Source organism: Hippocampus zosterae, chromosome 16, assembly GCF_025434085.1.
Source record: "Hippocampus zosterae strain Florida chromosome 16, ASM2543408v3, whole genome shotgun sequence".
Taxonomy (NCBI): Eukaryota; Metazoa; Chordata; class Actinopteri; order Syngnathiformes; family Syngnathidae; genus Hippocampus; species Hippocampus zosterae.
In genome coordinates, this window is record NC_067466.1 from 10,301,986 (window position 1) to 10,319,717 (window position 17,732).

Genomic DNA, 17,732 nt, shown 5'->3' on the forward strand with positions numbered 1-17,732 from the left:
GCCATTATGCTTTTGGCTACATAGTATTTATGTAAGCATTTGTTTGGCAAAATTAATTGGTGTATGTAATCGATATTCAATTAATTGTACAAGTCATATTTACAGTGACAATCAGTCCCATTTCTGGTCCCATGGTTATCATCACAACATCAATATTACACTTTCATTTCTTAGTAATGTGATTAAATGTCTGCATATCGCAGTGGCCCCATCTATGTGGAATGTTAGTGTGTAGCCTCTGGCACAGTTTAATTAACTCATCTGTGGAGTTAAAGCAGGAATAATGAAAGAAATCATTTATCACCAGAACATCCTTTCCACTGATCCGCCTTCAAATAGTCTCTCTGTCGTAACAAAGGTGGACATATGATAACCACCTCTGGGAAAACAAACACGTTGATGATGAAAACAAGAATCTTGCATTCATTTCACTAGTTTCAACTGATCATTTATGCCCAGAATGGGCTTTTTAAGCAAGATGAAAAGGGCTGACAGACTGCAGTTTGGTGGGTGGCTAATTCCTGAAATAGGACTGTCAATTATGCATGTTACGGCCTGGCTTCCTCCCTGCAGTCTGAGGCTCGCTCGCTTTAGTCAAACAGAGGGGAAAAGACACTAGAGGGAGACAGTTTGTGCACATCTGCAGCTTTCACGGGTTCACAGCCACCCCCCACCCCCGTCCCTCCACTCCAATAAACCCTCCAGAGAAAAGCATGATGACTCAATCCAGAGTGATCAATAGAGAATCTTTTGGTAACTCCAAAAGATAACATCCTGTTGGATTAATATCCCAAGCAATTGAGCAAATTTGTGGAAGTGAAAGGAGACCCCCCCCCCCCCCCCCACATCGGATTGTTACAAATGGGAGTGTGTGCACAATAAGGAGAGCAACTGCAACAATTACAACAATTACAGTCATACATGTGAAATCTCATGAACAGCAGTTTTGTGTTTCAAGCACAAGTCTGACGCAGGAATAAGTGCAGAGAGAGGCGTCCACACGTGATCCAAGAACAATTTGGCCAAGGTCAAGGGAATATTGCGAGGGTTTAAAATGATTACTGCAACAGGAAATAGGAGGCCCTGCTCTCCAAAACGCCATCTCATAACTCTGCTGCTTCTCTCACTTTCTTTCTCCTTTCAGCTCTTTCACACACTATCAATTTTACTTCTCTCTAAAGCCTCAAATCCTCCAGTTTTCATGCAAAGGCTCGATTAGTTACAAGCGCTTCGCCATTGCGCCCCCCTCACCCCCCCTTTTTGAAAAGAGGTTCATCTTTTTGCTATTGAACTGCGGGGATGCATTTACACTGACGCTTTCAAAAATCCTTGCGCTCCAAAAATATGACAGTAAATGTTTCACTATGGTTCCACACAGATTGGTTCATAGAATTCCTCGTGCCAAGAATAGAGTATTTTCCTCACCAAGAACTTTTAAAAAAGCCTTCAACGGCTTAATATAATATCATTGAATCTTTGCTCGTACCTTGGCATGAAATAAGGGCAGTCATTCAAATTCCGCTAAAGTATGACATGCTAGCTGCTTGAGATGGAGATTTCATTTTGCTAGCTTGAAAACCTCAATCAAATATTACGAGACGTCACACTTGGGGTGGTGCCGTTTCCATCACATTTGACTTGTCTGCCTTGCTGTCTGCTGTCGAAAATCACAGAATGGAAAGGCCGGGATAACAATGTTTAAAAAAGAAAATTGAAGAAGCCAACCTTCATCGCAAAATCTGAGACGTATTTGAGCGGAACAGCTAACATGCTGCTCCCTTAGTCAAGCTAAACATGGAATTTTTATTAAATAACTTTGGGAAATAGCATGATGTAGGACAGGGAGCAACAACAAAGCAAAAAGTAGATTTCCCTGTCTCACAGGAATTCACACTTTCATGCATTTTGACGGATGTGTGCTTCACTGAATAGCCGCCGATTGCTTTTTTTCCCCCTCAAGACACAGGCGGCTGCAATGTGGCCACCTGACTAGAGATATCTACTCAAATGCCCCCCCACGAAAAGTGTTGTCATTTGGGTTTTTATCGAAGTCATTGTTTGAAAAACATGCTGCCAGGCCAGATAAGGAAGCCTCTCTGGTAGTGTTCCTCATAGACAGGCCTATTCACCAAAAGTTCTCTGAATGCAAACGATAGTAAAGGCTCGGTAGTCACATTTCAGTCAGAAGCTTGGGAGGTTTAAGTCCAAACATTGAAAAGATATCGAGCATTTATTTATGATTGCGCACTAGTAGTCTGGACTGGTTACAGTATTACACCGTGTATATACAACATATTGAGCCTGAAGCTCAATGTAAAACGACACCACAGTTAAAGACTCTGCGGGCAAATTCAGATATTTGCTTGCGTATATAAGCAGAAAATAATGTGCACCTCGTTGTCGGTGAAGAGTGCAGGGAAAGGCAGAAGAGCAAAAGGTTTTATGGGCTTTGTGCTGGCGTAACTGCTTTAGAGTGCCTCGTTGTTGCCCTGTGTTCCGTTGGAATCTATCTCAGCCACTGGCGGCTTTGAGTGGACATGTTTCCTAACATATCGTCATATATGCTTGTCGACAAAGAAGGGTCGGTTTTTCAAGCCACAGCAGTGTTATTTGATTTACGATTGGGTGCGTCTTTAGTTTTTGCATGATATTTCCTGCTGCCTTCTAATAACGTTCTTGACAATATTAAAAATGAGAACATTGGTAAATAAATTTCAAGAATAACAAGGAGAATAAACAAATCTGTCTAATGAAGAAAGAGTAATGCCCAATAAAGTGGTTGCATAAGTGTGCACACTCCAAAATGGATACTTGGTTACAGCAATCTGTCCTTTTTGACACATTTTGAATGGAGAAAATGGCCCAAAAATGAGTCAGACATGATGAACATTAGAACGTGATGTGCATGGATACAGCATAAATCCCCATGGGAAAACACTTCCATAATGAATATAATAGATGTGAAAGGCCATGCCTCAGGGTCGACAGAAAGGATTTGGACCTTTTTGTGCTCTTGAAACCTGCTTGTGTACAGGTTTAATGGCTCAGGAGACTTACGCCGATAATCAGCTAACCCCACAAACCAAGAGTAGGTAAGATTTGGAACATTTGCAGACTCTGCTTTCTTCTATATTGTTGGCTGCTTTTGAATTACCGGATAGTGATTTGCTGTATTGATTCACTGACGTAAACATGTTTCAATTTCATCATGTACACGGCTTGGTTAATAAATACAGGCTTGTTGTGTGAATGTATTTTATGGTTCGTGCTTAAATTTGGCAGCTGCATTCACGTGCACCCGACTGAAACATAAAATTCGAACTCACCAAACATAAATCACTCAGTAAAAGCAGCATTGCAAGCTGCTTAGATGAACATTAAATTACAGTATTGTTAAAATCTAGTTGTGATTGAATTCCCACCCGCCACACTTGTTTTAGACTCGTGTGCTTGTTCAAAAATATGGGCCTTCGAAGCGTATCTGTAACATCCAAATATTTGAGTGGCCAATGTTCATTTACTCATAAATATAACGCTGTCAAGTGAGAGTAATGACAATGCTCAGTGCCCAATTAGACATGGACATGGTTAGGTTTGTTGAACATTATAAATTGTCTGTAAGAGTGAATATGTAACAGTTTGAACAGTCCGTTTTGGCCTCCATGGCTTTTATGCGATCAAAACATGTTCCCCCAGTTTCGTTGACATTGTGAACTGGCTACCAAAAACTGCAAAACTGACTCATGATAACAACTGAAAAGATAAAACGTAACTGTGAGGATTTTATTTATTAATTTTTTTTTAACCCTGGCACAATACACAAATGTTATGCCACGAATCATTTTGTATGGACATTTTTTTAAATTCTCTATCTTAAATAATGTATTGGATGAGGATCTTGCTTTTCTGAATCTGCTGTCGGCATTGTTAAAGCTCCCTGGTTCACATTCCTCCGTGCCGCGTCCACAAATAAATCAATCAAGATTGTTCTAATTTACATCAACAAAGGCTGACGACGTAATGATCTTAAAATTGCCAGATTAAATAAAAAGTATGATAATTCAAGTATAGTTCAGTCTTATATTATGTGACAGTTTATAGTTTCCACCCATGCTGTATCGACTGCACGATTGTAAGCGATTGTTATTTTTTTTTATGGCTCTTTCCAGTAAAGAGGCAGATCTGAATTGCACCGGGAGTTGCCGCATTGGATGCTGCCCTTTTTCAGGGTACTGTTGTGACTGCTTGTTCCTCCTTAATGTTTCAGTTGTTACGCACTCGCTGTGGCCCGTTTAAGCTTTGGTCCTTTATTCTGTCATACAGGCTTGATGTCTCACAGTATGTAAACTCGGATTACTCAGTGAACACCATGTCAGGACGTCGAGGTTTCTCCCAGTCAGAATGTCAGCTTTCTTCCGTGTCTTTTTCATCCAGGCCTTCTCTCTGTAGTTACTTTGTATTTTCATAGATCAAGTCTTTTACTTTTCAACTTCCATGTCAGGTCTGCTTCTGGATCCAAATTCCACTTGTCACGAGACAAGGGGGCGTATTACACACAGATCGTGCAATTCATGGGATCTATGGTATGTATATATTTGTACTTCATTAGTTCATTAGTAGTTGGAACAGTAAAGGTGCACATTAGTGTGCCGTGGGAGGTCCTCGGGTATACAGCAGGAAATTGTGGGTTTGTATCCAGGGTACGGCCTTCCTGTGTGGTCTTGACATGTTCTCCCTGTGGATTTTCTCCAGATAGTCTCTTCCGGTTTCTTCCTGTGTTCCAAAAAGATGCATGCTATGTGAATGGAAGGCACTAAATTGTCCTTCTGTGTGAATGTTTGTTTGTCTTTATGCGCTCTGCGATTGGCTGGTGAGCAATTCAGGGTGTACCAAAAATAATTTGAGTCAGTCTAGACTCAAACCACCATGTCAACACCCCGTATTTATGTTAACATAGACAACGAGTCTGCTAACCTGTTTTCCTGGTTTGGCCACGTAAAATTTCACATTTAGAAGGAAGTACTGCTCCTTTCCAGGAAAGTGGGAGGTTGGAGTTTTCAGTCCTCCAACCAGGAAAAGTATACTGGAACTTGATTCAAAGTGGGAGCGCAGGCTTACACAGTCAGAGAAATTGTCTGTACCCTACCTTCACTGAGTTCAATCTGAAGTCTCTCGACCATCGTGACACTCGGTGAGACACTGACCATGAATGGCAAAACCTAAACATAAATCATTGTCACAAATCAATGTCCTGTTCGAAAAGAGGAGACCCGATCAGTTTAGATGACACGGTATTCGGGTTAGAAAAGGGTACAAGAAAACAAACAAACAGAATAACAGCACAGTCAGGGTTTTGCGTGCGTTTACATGGCCTTCAAAGAAACGAACGCGGCCACCAATCTTTTTATGCATAAGGAAGCCTAAGAATGTAACCAAGGGGTAAAAAACAAATTGGATGATAGAAAATGGGTATTTTATGGCTTAACTGAATCATTAACATAAGAGAACAGAAAGCTAACACAAGAGGAAGGTTTATTCACAGGGGCAGAGCGACAGGGTCATGCCCACTTCTTGTCACTCTTTGGCCACCCCTTACACAGGGCTGTAGTCAAGTCCGCCTTTATCGTGTCCAAGTCACACAGTCCGAGTCCAAGTCAACACCTTCCTTAGATGGAATGAGACCTTTTGCTTTATTAACTGTGGTGTGCAGCAGATTTACGACGAAAACAATTTCAAAAATAATGTCGCTGCATCAGTGGCGGTCGACTTTCATCCCGAGACAAGGAGGAATAGCAAATTGCACCGAGCAGTGAGATGCAGCTAAAAACAGCGCCAAAGTCAACGCGAATGAATAGACATGTATGCGTTACTGCAACAGGGTTTGCTGTCCCCGATTCAGGGAAAACAAACTTTATTTCAGGGTCCTTTTTCAGAAGAACGCAAATTTCCAGCAATTGAAAATAGGTGGATTCAAGTCGAGTCGATCAAAATATTTTTCGACTTTGAACAGCTCCAACCATACCAATCGGCTATGACTGCCTGTGATGTCACTCTACGGCTGTCAAACTCAGGTCTTGGGGGGCGCTGTCCTGCATGTTTTCCAAGTCTCCCTGTTGCAACACACCTGATTCAAATGATCAGATTATCAGCAAGCTCTGCGGAAGCCTGACATTGAACCTGTTCATTTGAATCAGGTGTGTTGCAACAGGGAGACTTGGGAAAACAATGCAGGACAGCGGCCCTCCAGGATCTGAGTTTGACACCTATGCTCTACGCGATGCAAGACCCAATGCACCAGGGCAAGGAGCGCAAATCGAAGTGCGCAGCGGTAAATGATGGAGCACGTCAAAATTTTTTAAAACTAAGGAATGACACACTGACACATGTTTGGACACCCTTGACTGAGATGTTTTACCCTGCCCACCCCATTAAAAAAAATCAAACAACAACAGTAATTTACACTTATTATTACTGAATGGAGGCAGCCCGGTAGTCCAGTGGTTAGCACATCGGCTTCACAGTGCAGATGTACCGGGTTCGATTCCAGCTCCGGCCTCCCTGTGTGGAGTTAGCATGTTCTCCCCGGGCCTGCGTGGGTTTTCTCCGGGTGCTCCGGTTTCCTCCCACATTCCAAAAACATGCATGGCAGGCTGAATGAACACTTAAATTGTCCCTAAGTGCGAGTGTGAGTGTGAATGGTTGTTCGTCTCTGTGTGCCCTGCGATTGGCTGGCAACTGATTCAGGGTGTCCCCCGCCTACTGCCCGAAGACGGCTGGGATAGGCTCCAGCACCCCCGCAACCCTGGTACCCAAGTAATAAGTAATAAGTAATAAGGCGGTAGAAAGCACCAAGCAGTAAAATCAAGAGCAAAGCTAAGTCATGCTGAGTCAAACGCCAAAGAATACAAGTGAGTTTTGAGGAGGGCTTTAAAGATGGGCAGCGAGGAGGCTTGCCGAATGTTCAGTGGGAGGTCATTCCAGAGAGATGGACCAGCAACAGAAAAGGCTCGATCCCCTCTGAGCCTCAGTTTAGTTCTTGGTACGTCTAGCAAAGACTGGTCCACAGACCTGAGGCGCCGGGCAGGGGTGTAGGGGCGTATGAGCTCAGAGAGGTAAGGTGGCGCGAGATTATTCAGAGATTTGAAAACAAAGAGGAGGATCTTAAAAATAATTCTAAAATGAATGGGGAGCCAGTGAAGGGATGCCAAAGTAGGAGTTATATGCTCCCTCTTACGAGTACCAGTCAAGAGGCGAGCAGCGGCATTCTGTACCAGCTGAAGGCGCTTGATGGAGGACTGGCTGACTCCAAAGTACAGGGCGTTGCAGTAATTGAGCCGGGATGTGACAAAGGCATGAATTACTGTCTCAAAGTGTTCATGTGAGAGGAAAGGTTTTATTTTGGCCAGCTGTCTAAGGTGAAAGAAGAATATATAAAAAAATAATAATAACAATAATAATAATAACAATTGAATGATGGGAAAACAATTGTAAATAGCACTGCGATTTATCCATTTTGTGTTTATATTGCACTTAATTGAACAGTGTTTGTTGTTTTTCTTTCTTCTTTCTACCTACATTCTTGCTGCTGTAGGCTGTAAATTTCCCCAATGTGGGACAAATAAAGGATATCTTAATATCTGGCTACACCCTTAATTCATGTTCCACTGACGCAATATCAATCAGGGTACTGTCATGTGTTTTCAATTGTGGGGGTGCGCATTGAACCCCGTTATAATCAAGAAAATGTTGGAGTTGACTTTCCCTTTAAGTAGGCAGCAATGTTTTGATTCCACATTAGACTGTGCACCTGCTCGGAAGTGCTATAGGACACTTTCACCTCATGTGGTTTATTGCTTAATGAAATGACAAATCGGAGGATTGCGTTGCAGATTGTCCGAGTTGACGTCAATCGGATTGGTTAGATGACAGCGCGAGGCCCCGCCCCCCGTGGGACAGGGTAGAGCGTACTGCGTGAGGGAGAGAGGGAGAGAGAGGGGGGGGGGGGGGAGTGGAGAGGAGGTGGTGGAGGAAGAGGAGGAGGAGGGAGCAGGGAGCAGGGGGCTGAGCTGATCCCACGTGTGACGCTGTCGTTCCCGGCTCAGTAATATTCTCATAGCGGGGCTTTGCATATCTCCTGCTTGTCTGTGTGTCTGTCACTGTTCCTGTAGTCCCAGCCGATAGTTCGGAACAGCTATGGAAGGAGACGGGAGTCAAGCCACATCCGGAAGCCTAAATGACTCACAACATGACCCGGGGTAAGAATCTCGGAGCTAAATTGAAGCCGTGTTTTGTGCATGTTTGCAACATCTTGGAGAGGACTTCGACTGGCGTGCCGTATTCGTCCACAACGGCACGCACTCGCTGCTCTTTGCAAGGGGCAGTTTTCGAGAGCTTTTAGCGCCAGTGTCCTCCCCCCCTTTTTCTCGCAACAGCAAGCGAGACTTATTACGACTCGATCGGTCGCGATTTATCCTTTCGGGTCGCTTTTAGAAGTAGTTAGTCGTCAAAATGGCCGAACTGACATCTGGACTCACTTGTGTTGTGTTTCCCTCTTACAGTAAAATGTTTATCGGTGGCCTCAGCTGGCAAACCTCACCAGGTGAGAGTGTTTCCCCTTGTCCTTGTATTTCGGTGTTGTTTTCGTGTTGTTTGCTGACTGCGTGTCGGCGGCCGTTGACGCCGAAGATGGCGTGCGAATGCGAATGCGTGCACGCGTGCACACTATGGGATGTCTCAGCTGGTGTGTGTGCGACGTTATTTCCGATCTTCGTCCGTCTCAAGTCCTCTATTCGACCCCTATGCGCATCGCGGCGGTGCTGCTGGTGGAGGAGTGGGGAGGGGGGGGGGGTGCGTGTGCGTGCGTGCACGCGCGAGTGTGTGTGTGTATTTTTTTTCTAAATGACAAACGCGTGTGTGTTGTCTTTCTAATGACCCGACGTGTTTCCTCTCTCCACAGACAGCCTTAGAGACTATTTTAGTAAATTTGGAGAGATACGAGAATGTATGGTGATGCGAGACCCCACGACGAAACGCTCAAGGTAAATGAAATGCCCCCCCACACACACAGACACATGCAGCGATATCGCTTTACTTTTGTTTCGTGCTTAATCCACTGTTTGTATGTGTGTATGTGCGCGCGCCTGCGTGTGGTTCCACAAGCGAGCCAGATAAGCTTAAATGCTCGCTGCCGTAAAGCTGCGACCGAATGCAATTTGACATTGACTTTGTGACTGCAGCACAGTGTGGCGAATAGCGTGCTCACTTTCAGTTTCTGCCACAGGACGTCCGCAATCTGGATGATAAACGCATGCACTGTAACCGCGACTGTTTTTGCAAGAAACAATACTGTGTGTGTGACGCTAGTGAGGTCAAATCGAGATGACGTGCTCTTGCAATGTAGTTTTGTTTTGCATTCGGAACAATCATAAGTTATTTATTTTGGGGGTGGGGGGGGGGGGGGGGGGTTAGCATGCAGTCACTTTTGACACCGTTGTTGTTTGTGTCTTTGCTTTGCAGAGGATTTGGGTTTGTTACATTTACAGATGCTGCCAGCGTAGAAAAAGTCTTAGCTCAGCAACACCACGAATTAGACTCAAAGACGGTGAGTTAATTTCTTTTGACATTTTTGTAAAAAAAAAAAAAAAACTCCAATGCCTGAAACTGAATGTGCTTTCAATGCCCGATGGGGGTGGTGGGGGGGGGGGGGGGGGAACCCCACTCTGCTCAAGGTCATGAATAAGGGTTGAATGCACGACGGTCCTTTCAGCACTCATGCTGGCAAGAAAACGCAGAACCGTTCTGAATTATATGCGTGCACTTTCACTTCTCCGGATGAATGGGACAGACACGCCCCCCCTCTTGACTTCCGCTCCACAAGCGGGACTCGCACACACTTACACGCGCGTGCATTGTGTACAGTGAAGTGCGTGCGCGCCTCGTGTGCCACTGTTGGATTCACATATGTCATCCCATACAGTATTTGTTAAAAAAAAAAGGTCAAATGGGTTCATAACACTTTCCTCAAGGTACTTACTTTCCCGTCCACTATTTTAATATGCGAGTTGAATTTACTCATGATAATTCAGGTAAATAAACAGTCATTCATGAGTGAGCGCTTGCACGACTGTGGATTTTTCTTGATGTTTGAAAATTTATCAGTCGATGAATAATTATACAGGAGAGTCACTTTTAAAAGATGTCTGTGCGGTGACAGAATAAATGGCTTTTCGGCTTTCTATATTTATTTATATTCATATTATTATTTCATTGAAAAATGATACTTTACAAATTTCAACGACAACAAGTTTCGATTCGCAGGGCTGGAGAATTATTTTTTTTTCGCTGGCTTTACAGTTCTGAAATCTAATTTCAGTGAATATTAGCCACTTTCCCACACTAGTCGCACTCTTGTCATGTCATGCAGCTAAATTGCCTTAAGCGCTATTTACGTGCTACCGGGGATGAGGGTGATAAGATCACACTTTGTTCCATATGTTTCCAATTAGTAGCCACAGAAAGAAGACGGAAGTTCTTGAGAGCTAAATGAACAGCAAGTTACGACCGACGGTGTCACGGAACTGTAGAAAGGTTGAGATTTAGAGGATGCCACGAAGAGACGAGGTATTTGAAATAGCCTGTGAAATATTAAACGGGCTCGCGGCTGCAGAGCGGAAACCGTTCCAACTATTCTTCTCTGAAGTTCCCCCTGTGCTTGACAGCATGTCACGATAGAGCAGCTCACAGGAAAGCAATGGCGGTGGAAGGAGTTAAATTCCTGGCGCGCTTTTTAATTATTCCGTTAAGCTCTTCATAGGATTTAACCTGAGGACCTTGGACTCATTCAGTATACAGTACCTCCAGCTGACTTACCGGTACTGTAATAGCTGGCCCCCGCAGTAAACATGCGCTTTACTCCGACTAAACGGACCACATCTAAGACCCTGTTTGTCATCCAAGATCGAATGTTTATTTGAGGTGGCTTGAACTTGAGGGGCCGTGTTTATCCGAGACAGTTTTAAATCGCCATAGATAAAAACGCTGTTGCTTGATCCATTTGATGACACATGACCTCAGCGATTTGAAAATTACAATGCGACAGTTCACATACTACATAGCTTGTAAAGTTTGAGGACATGCGTGTGAAGTATTTCATCAAAATGAATACAAGGCAGTCAACACAGTAATGGCAGACAGGTTAGAGTCTTTTAACACTTTATTCAAGTGAATATTATCGTGCACTACCCGGTGAAGTCAAAATTGAAATATGCAAAAGTTACTGAAAGGATGATTTTTGCCTGGGAGAAAAAGTATTTGATAAGTGTGTCATTTCTCTTCACAGTGGCATACACATGATTACATTTTATTTTTGTGTTTAATTTTTCCTACCAGAATTTTTATTTTATTTTTATTTTTTGGGATGCATGTCTACAGATTTCATGTCGTAATTCTCACGTTGCTGGAAAATAGTCCCAAGTAGAAATGTTACGTTCAATTCATGTATAATTTTATGTTGTTGCCCTCCTTTGAATCATGTGACTTGTCTCTGTAGTTTTCACTTGAAATTCATATTTTTGGATAAGCATTTATGGTTCATAGAGAGTTTCTCAATGTTGTCTTCTAAACATATCCCATTAGATTTCTATCACCATGTATAAAAGAGCAAAGACGCCACTCTTGAGTAGTAGCAATCAAAATAATTTGATACCAAAGTGTCCATGAAACTGATGAATGAAATAAAACAACATTTCTAGACATTAAAACACAGTCCTCTCTAGTGTTCCCGAGTCATTCTGATTGCAATGCAAAATAAATGATATGAAAGACAACTTTGTGTCGGGTCCTCCTATTTTGCAGACCAGCGTTATACACGTGCGACAGCCAGACAACTCAATGAGGGACATTCAGTTGTCATCTACACTGAATGTATTTTCTGCACAGTCGTTCTTCTCGAATCATAGCGATCATTGACACTGTTGACATCTGCTTTGAAACGAATAAAAAAGTATTCATTTTTCAAACTTAAAACGAACAAAAAAATAGGGCATCGTCCTTGTGTGAGCGGACATGCTGGGAATGAGAGGAGAGAGGCTCAGCTGGACTCAAAAGGGAAATACACGGTCAATGTCTTAAACTGCTTTTCCAGTGGGAGCCTTCAAATTAACTGTTTGTAATGACCATTTTCGCGGTCTTATTAATGACTTTTTTTTAGTGATTCATTTTTCAAAAACATAACTTTTATTTATAGTCCTGGAAAATAAAGCTGTCGGGCTGTTTGGTACACGTACGTATTTGACCCCTTTTTAAAAAAATCAATTAGTTTTGTAATATGATTAATTATAATTAATGAGGCAAGTACCCCCCGCCCCCCCCCCCCCCAAAAAAAAACTTAGTATCTCACAGAGAGCATACATTCCGACAGCCTAGTTAAAAATGAGACTTCTCATATCACCGATACGTCAATACGTGCTGCTTATTAAATTCGGAGAGATTTTCTCTTCATTTTCCAATTTCATTGACACGGTGATTAGAATATGGGTTGAATACGATTGCTTGATAATGACGGGTTTATTTGTGATACAAGACGGTGATATATAGTTTTAAATTGATCGCGCTTCGCTCTCTTGTTGTTGAGACAAATATTTGACTGTGTGATTGACGCACCAGCCTTGCGACATGATCCTGATGACTCGGAAGACATTCAGAAATAGATATTTCCCAGCTGCTAATGTGCTGTTGAAACGTGCCGCGGAATAGAACAAATCTGAGGCAGCTGGCGGTGTGTTCTTCCTCGCCATTAGTCACCGGCCACTCTCGGCTCTCGTGTTAGCCTAACAATGGCACAATCGCCGTGCATTAGGATCTGTCATATCGCTTGCGTAGTTACTCAGCACAAATAAAAGGAAAAGAGCAGACCTGCAAACATTCTTGATTTGTCCGCAGATGTTCGATTCGATCCAAGCGTTGTGACTTTACGGGGGGGGGGCCGTCCAGTGAATCTTTCCTGTCACGGGTCACCTTGAACGGGCTGGGCTGTCTTTGAGAGGCCGCAGGGGCTGTGACTGTGAACGAGCTGAGTCATATTATGAGCATTCAAAGAGGGAATGTGCAAACCATCCCTCATTTACATATGTTCCAACTTATTACCGGATCTGTGAATTTGTTTCTTTGCCAACATGATTTCAGTCCGGATCGTCAGGTTTGTGGTGAGGCGCTATTTAATCAATTTTAAAGGAAAGTGCAGGATAAATATAGTCTGCGCCACAAGAGTCATGTTATTCTTTACAGTACCGGTATATATGAATTTGTGCTACATTTTTTTTCCCCATCCCCAACCGGATATGAACACTTGGATGGAGATATGAACAAGACATATGGGGGGAGCACAGCCTCAGGCATCACAACACACATGCTGGTATTTCAGAACATATTTCTCATTTCCCCCCATTGCTTTTGTTCGAAATATGTTTTCCCCTGATGATGTTTGGAGCTCATGCGGGCATGAACACTTGAAGAGCACTTTACAAGGCAGCCGATTTATTGCCGGAAGATTGATTGCACATTAATTGTTATTTTAAAGCAAAAATAATGGATATAAAAAGTCTACACCCCCCTGTTCAAAAGCCATTTTTTAAGGAACAAGACAAGTAATTTAAAAACATTTTTCACTATCAATGTTACCCAAAACCTGTCCTACTTATTTGGGGTGGGGTGGTCTTTTCAAGAGGGTACGTAATAAGCAACTGAAATAATGTGACTGCACACCCTCTTATATCTGGTGTTGCGGCTTCGCTCGGAATTAACCAACGCTATCCAAACTCGTGTTAAACGGGAGTCAGCACACAACGGGCATCGTTTAAAGTGCCTCTGATTCACCCCAAATAAAGTTCTGCTGTTCTAGTTGGACAAAATATTGAATTATATCGTTTGTTGGCGATAATAATGATCGAAAAAGTTTTAGAATGGTTTATGGAGGTCAAATTTTTCATATCACAAAAAAAATTTACATTTCAACAGGGTTGTGTTGACATTTTATATTCATTGTACTGCACCGTAAATAACTGTAAAAATAAAAATTTTGCCAAGACAAAATGACAAATATATTACCGAAAGGAAATATAAAAATAATCTGTCGCAGGATCAAGTTGTCACTGTCATTATTATAAATACTAATTTTCCAGGTGATTTGTAAAAACAAAACTGCATTCTCAGACTTGGGAGCACACAACTTTAACCGCACCGTTGTTTTGATTCATCTTTCAACCACTGAGCAATGTTACGTTAGGAACTGTGTGTATACAGTATGTGGGGCGCGGCACAAACAAGTCAATACGGTACGATGCAAATAGATCATGCAGATGGAAAACATTCACAAACTGGTAAAAACTGCAGCAAAATCTTACCTTTTAAATCCAATGTGAAATGTGACAATTATGCTTCACACATGTTTGTTCTTGATATCATTTGGCTGATGGATAATTTGATGGATCGAACGGGGTACCATATCTTTACTACTTCTCCTTAACAAATTTTTGGGTTGTGTGTCAACACAAAAAAATAATAAATCAGTATTGTTCTTTCTACAGTATATCCAATCGGGGGGGGGGGGGGGGGGAATATACATGGATTCCTGACCACCATTCCATCCGTCTTTTGGAGTAATTAGAAGTAGTAATAGTAGTAATTGCAGTAATTAAAAGAAACCCCAGAGTAAAAAGAAGCCTCAAAAACCAAAAAGGAAAGCAAAAAAATGCCTGGAGTTAACACTATGGTCTTGGTTAGTAGGACAAATGTCAGAGTCTCCAAAATATTATGGGTCTTAAACGCCAAAAATGTTATATTCTGAACGTACGACCTCTGTGGCATCATTCAACTTGTGTGCTTCACTCGTGACCTCAGGTGACTTTTTGCTTGTGAATAAAGTTGCAAAGTAGGAAAAGAGCAGTCTATAAGAATCCTCCCCTATATTCATCATGTAGGATTTGGAAAGAAAGTCAGTCGAATGATCTGAACTCTGATGTGCCCTTGCATTAGCAGGGGCTCGCTCTTGCAGTTAATTATGGCTGAAAGTGTGATTAGTTCTTGCTGCGTCCGTGTCTTCTGTGTACTATTGGTGGGGGGGCCTGCAGCTAATGATTATTTCTCTTTGAGCTGATTCCTTGAGTCAACTTCCAACATAATTTTCTCGATGTCACGAAATGACTGTTTCCCATGCCCAATGGATTAGCCACTTAAAAAAAAAAGTTATTACTCAAATTGATGTCTTAACATGTCAAATTATAGTTATTTAATTGCATTGATGAACAGAAAAAAAATCAAGTTGGTTGATTAATTTCTGAATTCTAAGGGCGCTATTTTCATAGACAGGCGACTGTGTGCTTTGTGTAAAGCTCATCTTCATTTTCATGCCGGGACAATTTGGTGACACAAGTATTTTGCACTCAGAGTGAAAACGGGCGCATTTTGATTTTTAATGTCGGGGCAAGTCTAGTTTAGTCGTGAATTTGGCAGGCTGCGCTGCGCCTTATTAGGTGTTCTATCGCACGCACGTCTATCAATTTCGTGACCAAAAGTAGAATACTTTTTAGACAAACTAAAAGCAGGTCTAAGTTGTGGTGCAGGTGGCATAACGCCATTTTGATGGATTTGATGGAGGCATAGGCAGACAGATTCTGAGCTCCGTTGATGTGTTTGGTGGATGTCAGTGCAGACCCCAGCGAGTCAATTCCTGCTTCCGCAATGTCAAAGGTCACAACGGAGTACAACGGCACAAACTCCGCCTTCTACCTGCGCGGGTTTAGACTGCTGCAGATAGTTAGACTGCTCTATGCGCTATAGACTTGCTCATGTAACTAGGGCTTCGAGGCTCAAATTTATGTTTGAAAAGTACATTGTTTGAAATTCCTCGTTTCTTTTCAAAATTATGTATGCCTACTGAAACGAGGTGACAAATTTAAGCCTGCATTGAAGCGCATTATGATGCGAGACGTCCTCTGATAAATTAGTTTAGCGTTGTCTAATTCAAACTCGTTTACCAAAAAAATTGACGAGTCCACCTTTTTTCCCTACTCTGTTATCGGTGATGTCATTCATTGTCCTTCATTGCAGGTGTGTAACATCTTGTACACCAATGAATATCCAACATACTGACGATTATTTTGAGGAAAGGTCAATGTGTTTGCTGTCTTTTTTTTTGCGGGGGGGGGGGGGGGGGATAGTTAAAATTCTTGTTATTGATTTAGGAGCATAACAACCGGCTTCTTTCTGGAGTTGTTCAGCCGCAAAGATCAGCGAAGAATGACAGCCCTGATATGAATCATTTACGCTTTAATTTCATGGCCATTCTATTTGCTATCACACGCGAACACCTGTGGAACTCCTCACAGCCCTAAATTGGGAGAAGCTGCGCACTTTGATAAGCCGTTTCCTTGAAGCTTAAACACCGTGGCGTCGTGTGAGGGCAGATACGTGTTAATCAGGAGTTTACCAAAGAGCTGCATTGATATACAGACGATTTATTATTATTTTATTTTATTATTTTTTTTTGTAAGATTTTTCAGATGTATGCCGTTTCTCCCGCTGATCTCACTCGGAAGGAGCCTGTAGAGACCTTGTTGTAAAAGGCTGCAGAAGATAAAAGATGGTGGGTTAGTGGCTGTGGGGAGGTCGTGACCTCTCGGTCTGTTCGCATTTTTATTACTTTGACACTGCAGGTTGTGATGATGTCTCGAGGGGAACCACTTTTGTTCCATGTGTGGCGCTATTCACACAAAGGACCTCTTTTGCACCTCCTTAAATCATCTGTGTAACCTGCACCGCACGTGATTTTTTTCAAAACAATAAATGCAAACTGGTAATCACACTTTATTAGAGGCCGGCACTTACGTACACCATAAAACAACTGCTCTCATTAGACTTGCTCACATCTGTAAAGTTATGTACGATCCTGTCGAATAAACATTACTGTACCTGTTGCAACGTTTTACATTTCTTCCTCCCTGCCCCCATTTAATTTTAATAAATCAAGCTACGATAGTTTTATAGCATGTATTCACAACTTGGAGGTACAGTACCCATGTCAATTGAGCACTCCCCCCTCCCCTCCATGTACTGTAGGTATAGTAAAATAAAAACTCAATGACCTTCACACTGGCACGGGTGGAAAACAATAAACAAAAGGTAAATGCGAGGTCTTAAGCTTCTTAATAGTGCTACTTGCCCGCATTTGCGCAGATAATCCTGTAACAATAAAACCTAATGTTCCAAGGTGAAAGCACACTGCCATTCGTAGTATATTGTTCCTTCTGTTCCAATAGGGGCTTACAAGGATCTTATTGGTTAGTTTACGCGCCCGGCATCAATAGTATGATCTGCTAGCCCTTAAAGTGTAATTTTCCTGCCAGGTCTAAAATGATTACGATTACTACGACTTGTTCACCGAGAATGATTGTCTCTCCCACTTCGAGATATTTTCATTTCGGCTGATTTTCACAATCTATTTTAACGGCTGGCAAAAGAGGCTTAACCTCCTTGACATTTATTATGCGGCTGGATCTTGCCATTTTCCTCCCAAACCACAAAGTCAATGGGTCGAACATCTTAGTAAATTACTAATATGGAAATGATCATGAAGATGATCCAGGTGAAACAGAGACGACGTAATTGCTGGCACTCTGGTTATCCGGAGCAAAGGGGGCAGTGCGTATTTTTTTGCTTGATGGCCTTAGGGGCCCGAC

General features: G+C 42.4%; 2 protein-coding genes across 13 annotated transcripts in view; both read left to right on the forward strand.

The window, feature by feature from the left end:
• The window catches only part of LOC127588109 (vascular endothelial zinc finger 1-like), a 288,931-nt gene that overhangs the window by 58,942 nt on the left and 212,257 nt on the right, over positions 1 to 17,732 (forward strand). The window lies entirely within an intron of this gene.
• The window catches only part of msi2b (musashi RNA-binding protein 2b), a 225,664-nt gene continuing 212,257 nt past the window's right edge, over positions 4,326 to 17,732 (forward strand). For 7 of the 10 annotated variants that reach the window (XM_052046681.1, XM_052046682.1, XM_052046683.1 and 4 more), the window contains exons 1-4: positions 8,014 to 8,255; positions 8,559 to 8,599; positions 8,957 to 9,038; positions 9,517 to 9,601. In XM_052046681.1, coding sequence (XP_051902641.1) covers positions 8,194 to 8,255; positions 8,559 to 8,599; positions 8,957 to 9,038; positions 9,517 to 9,601 — 270 coding nt within the window. In that variant the 5' untranslated portion in view covers positions 8,014 to 8,193. Of the gene's footprint in view, positions 4,584 to 8,012; positions 8,256 to 8,558; positions 8,600 to 8,956; positions 9,039 to 9,516; positions 9,602 to 17,732 lie in introns of those variants that run through there. The other 3 variants (XM_052046686.1, XM_052046688.1, XM_052046680.1) reach the window with 2 other exon arrangements.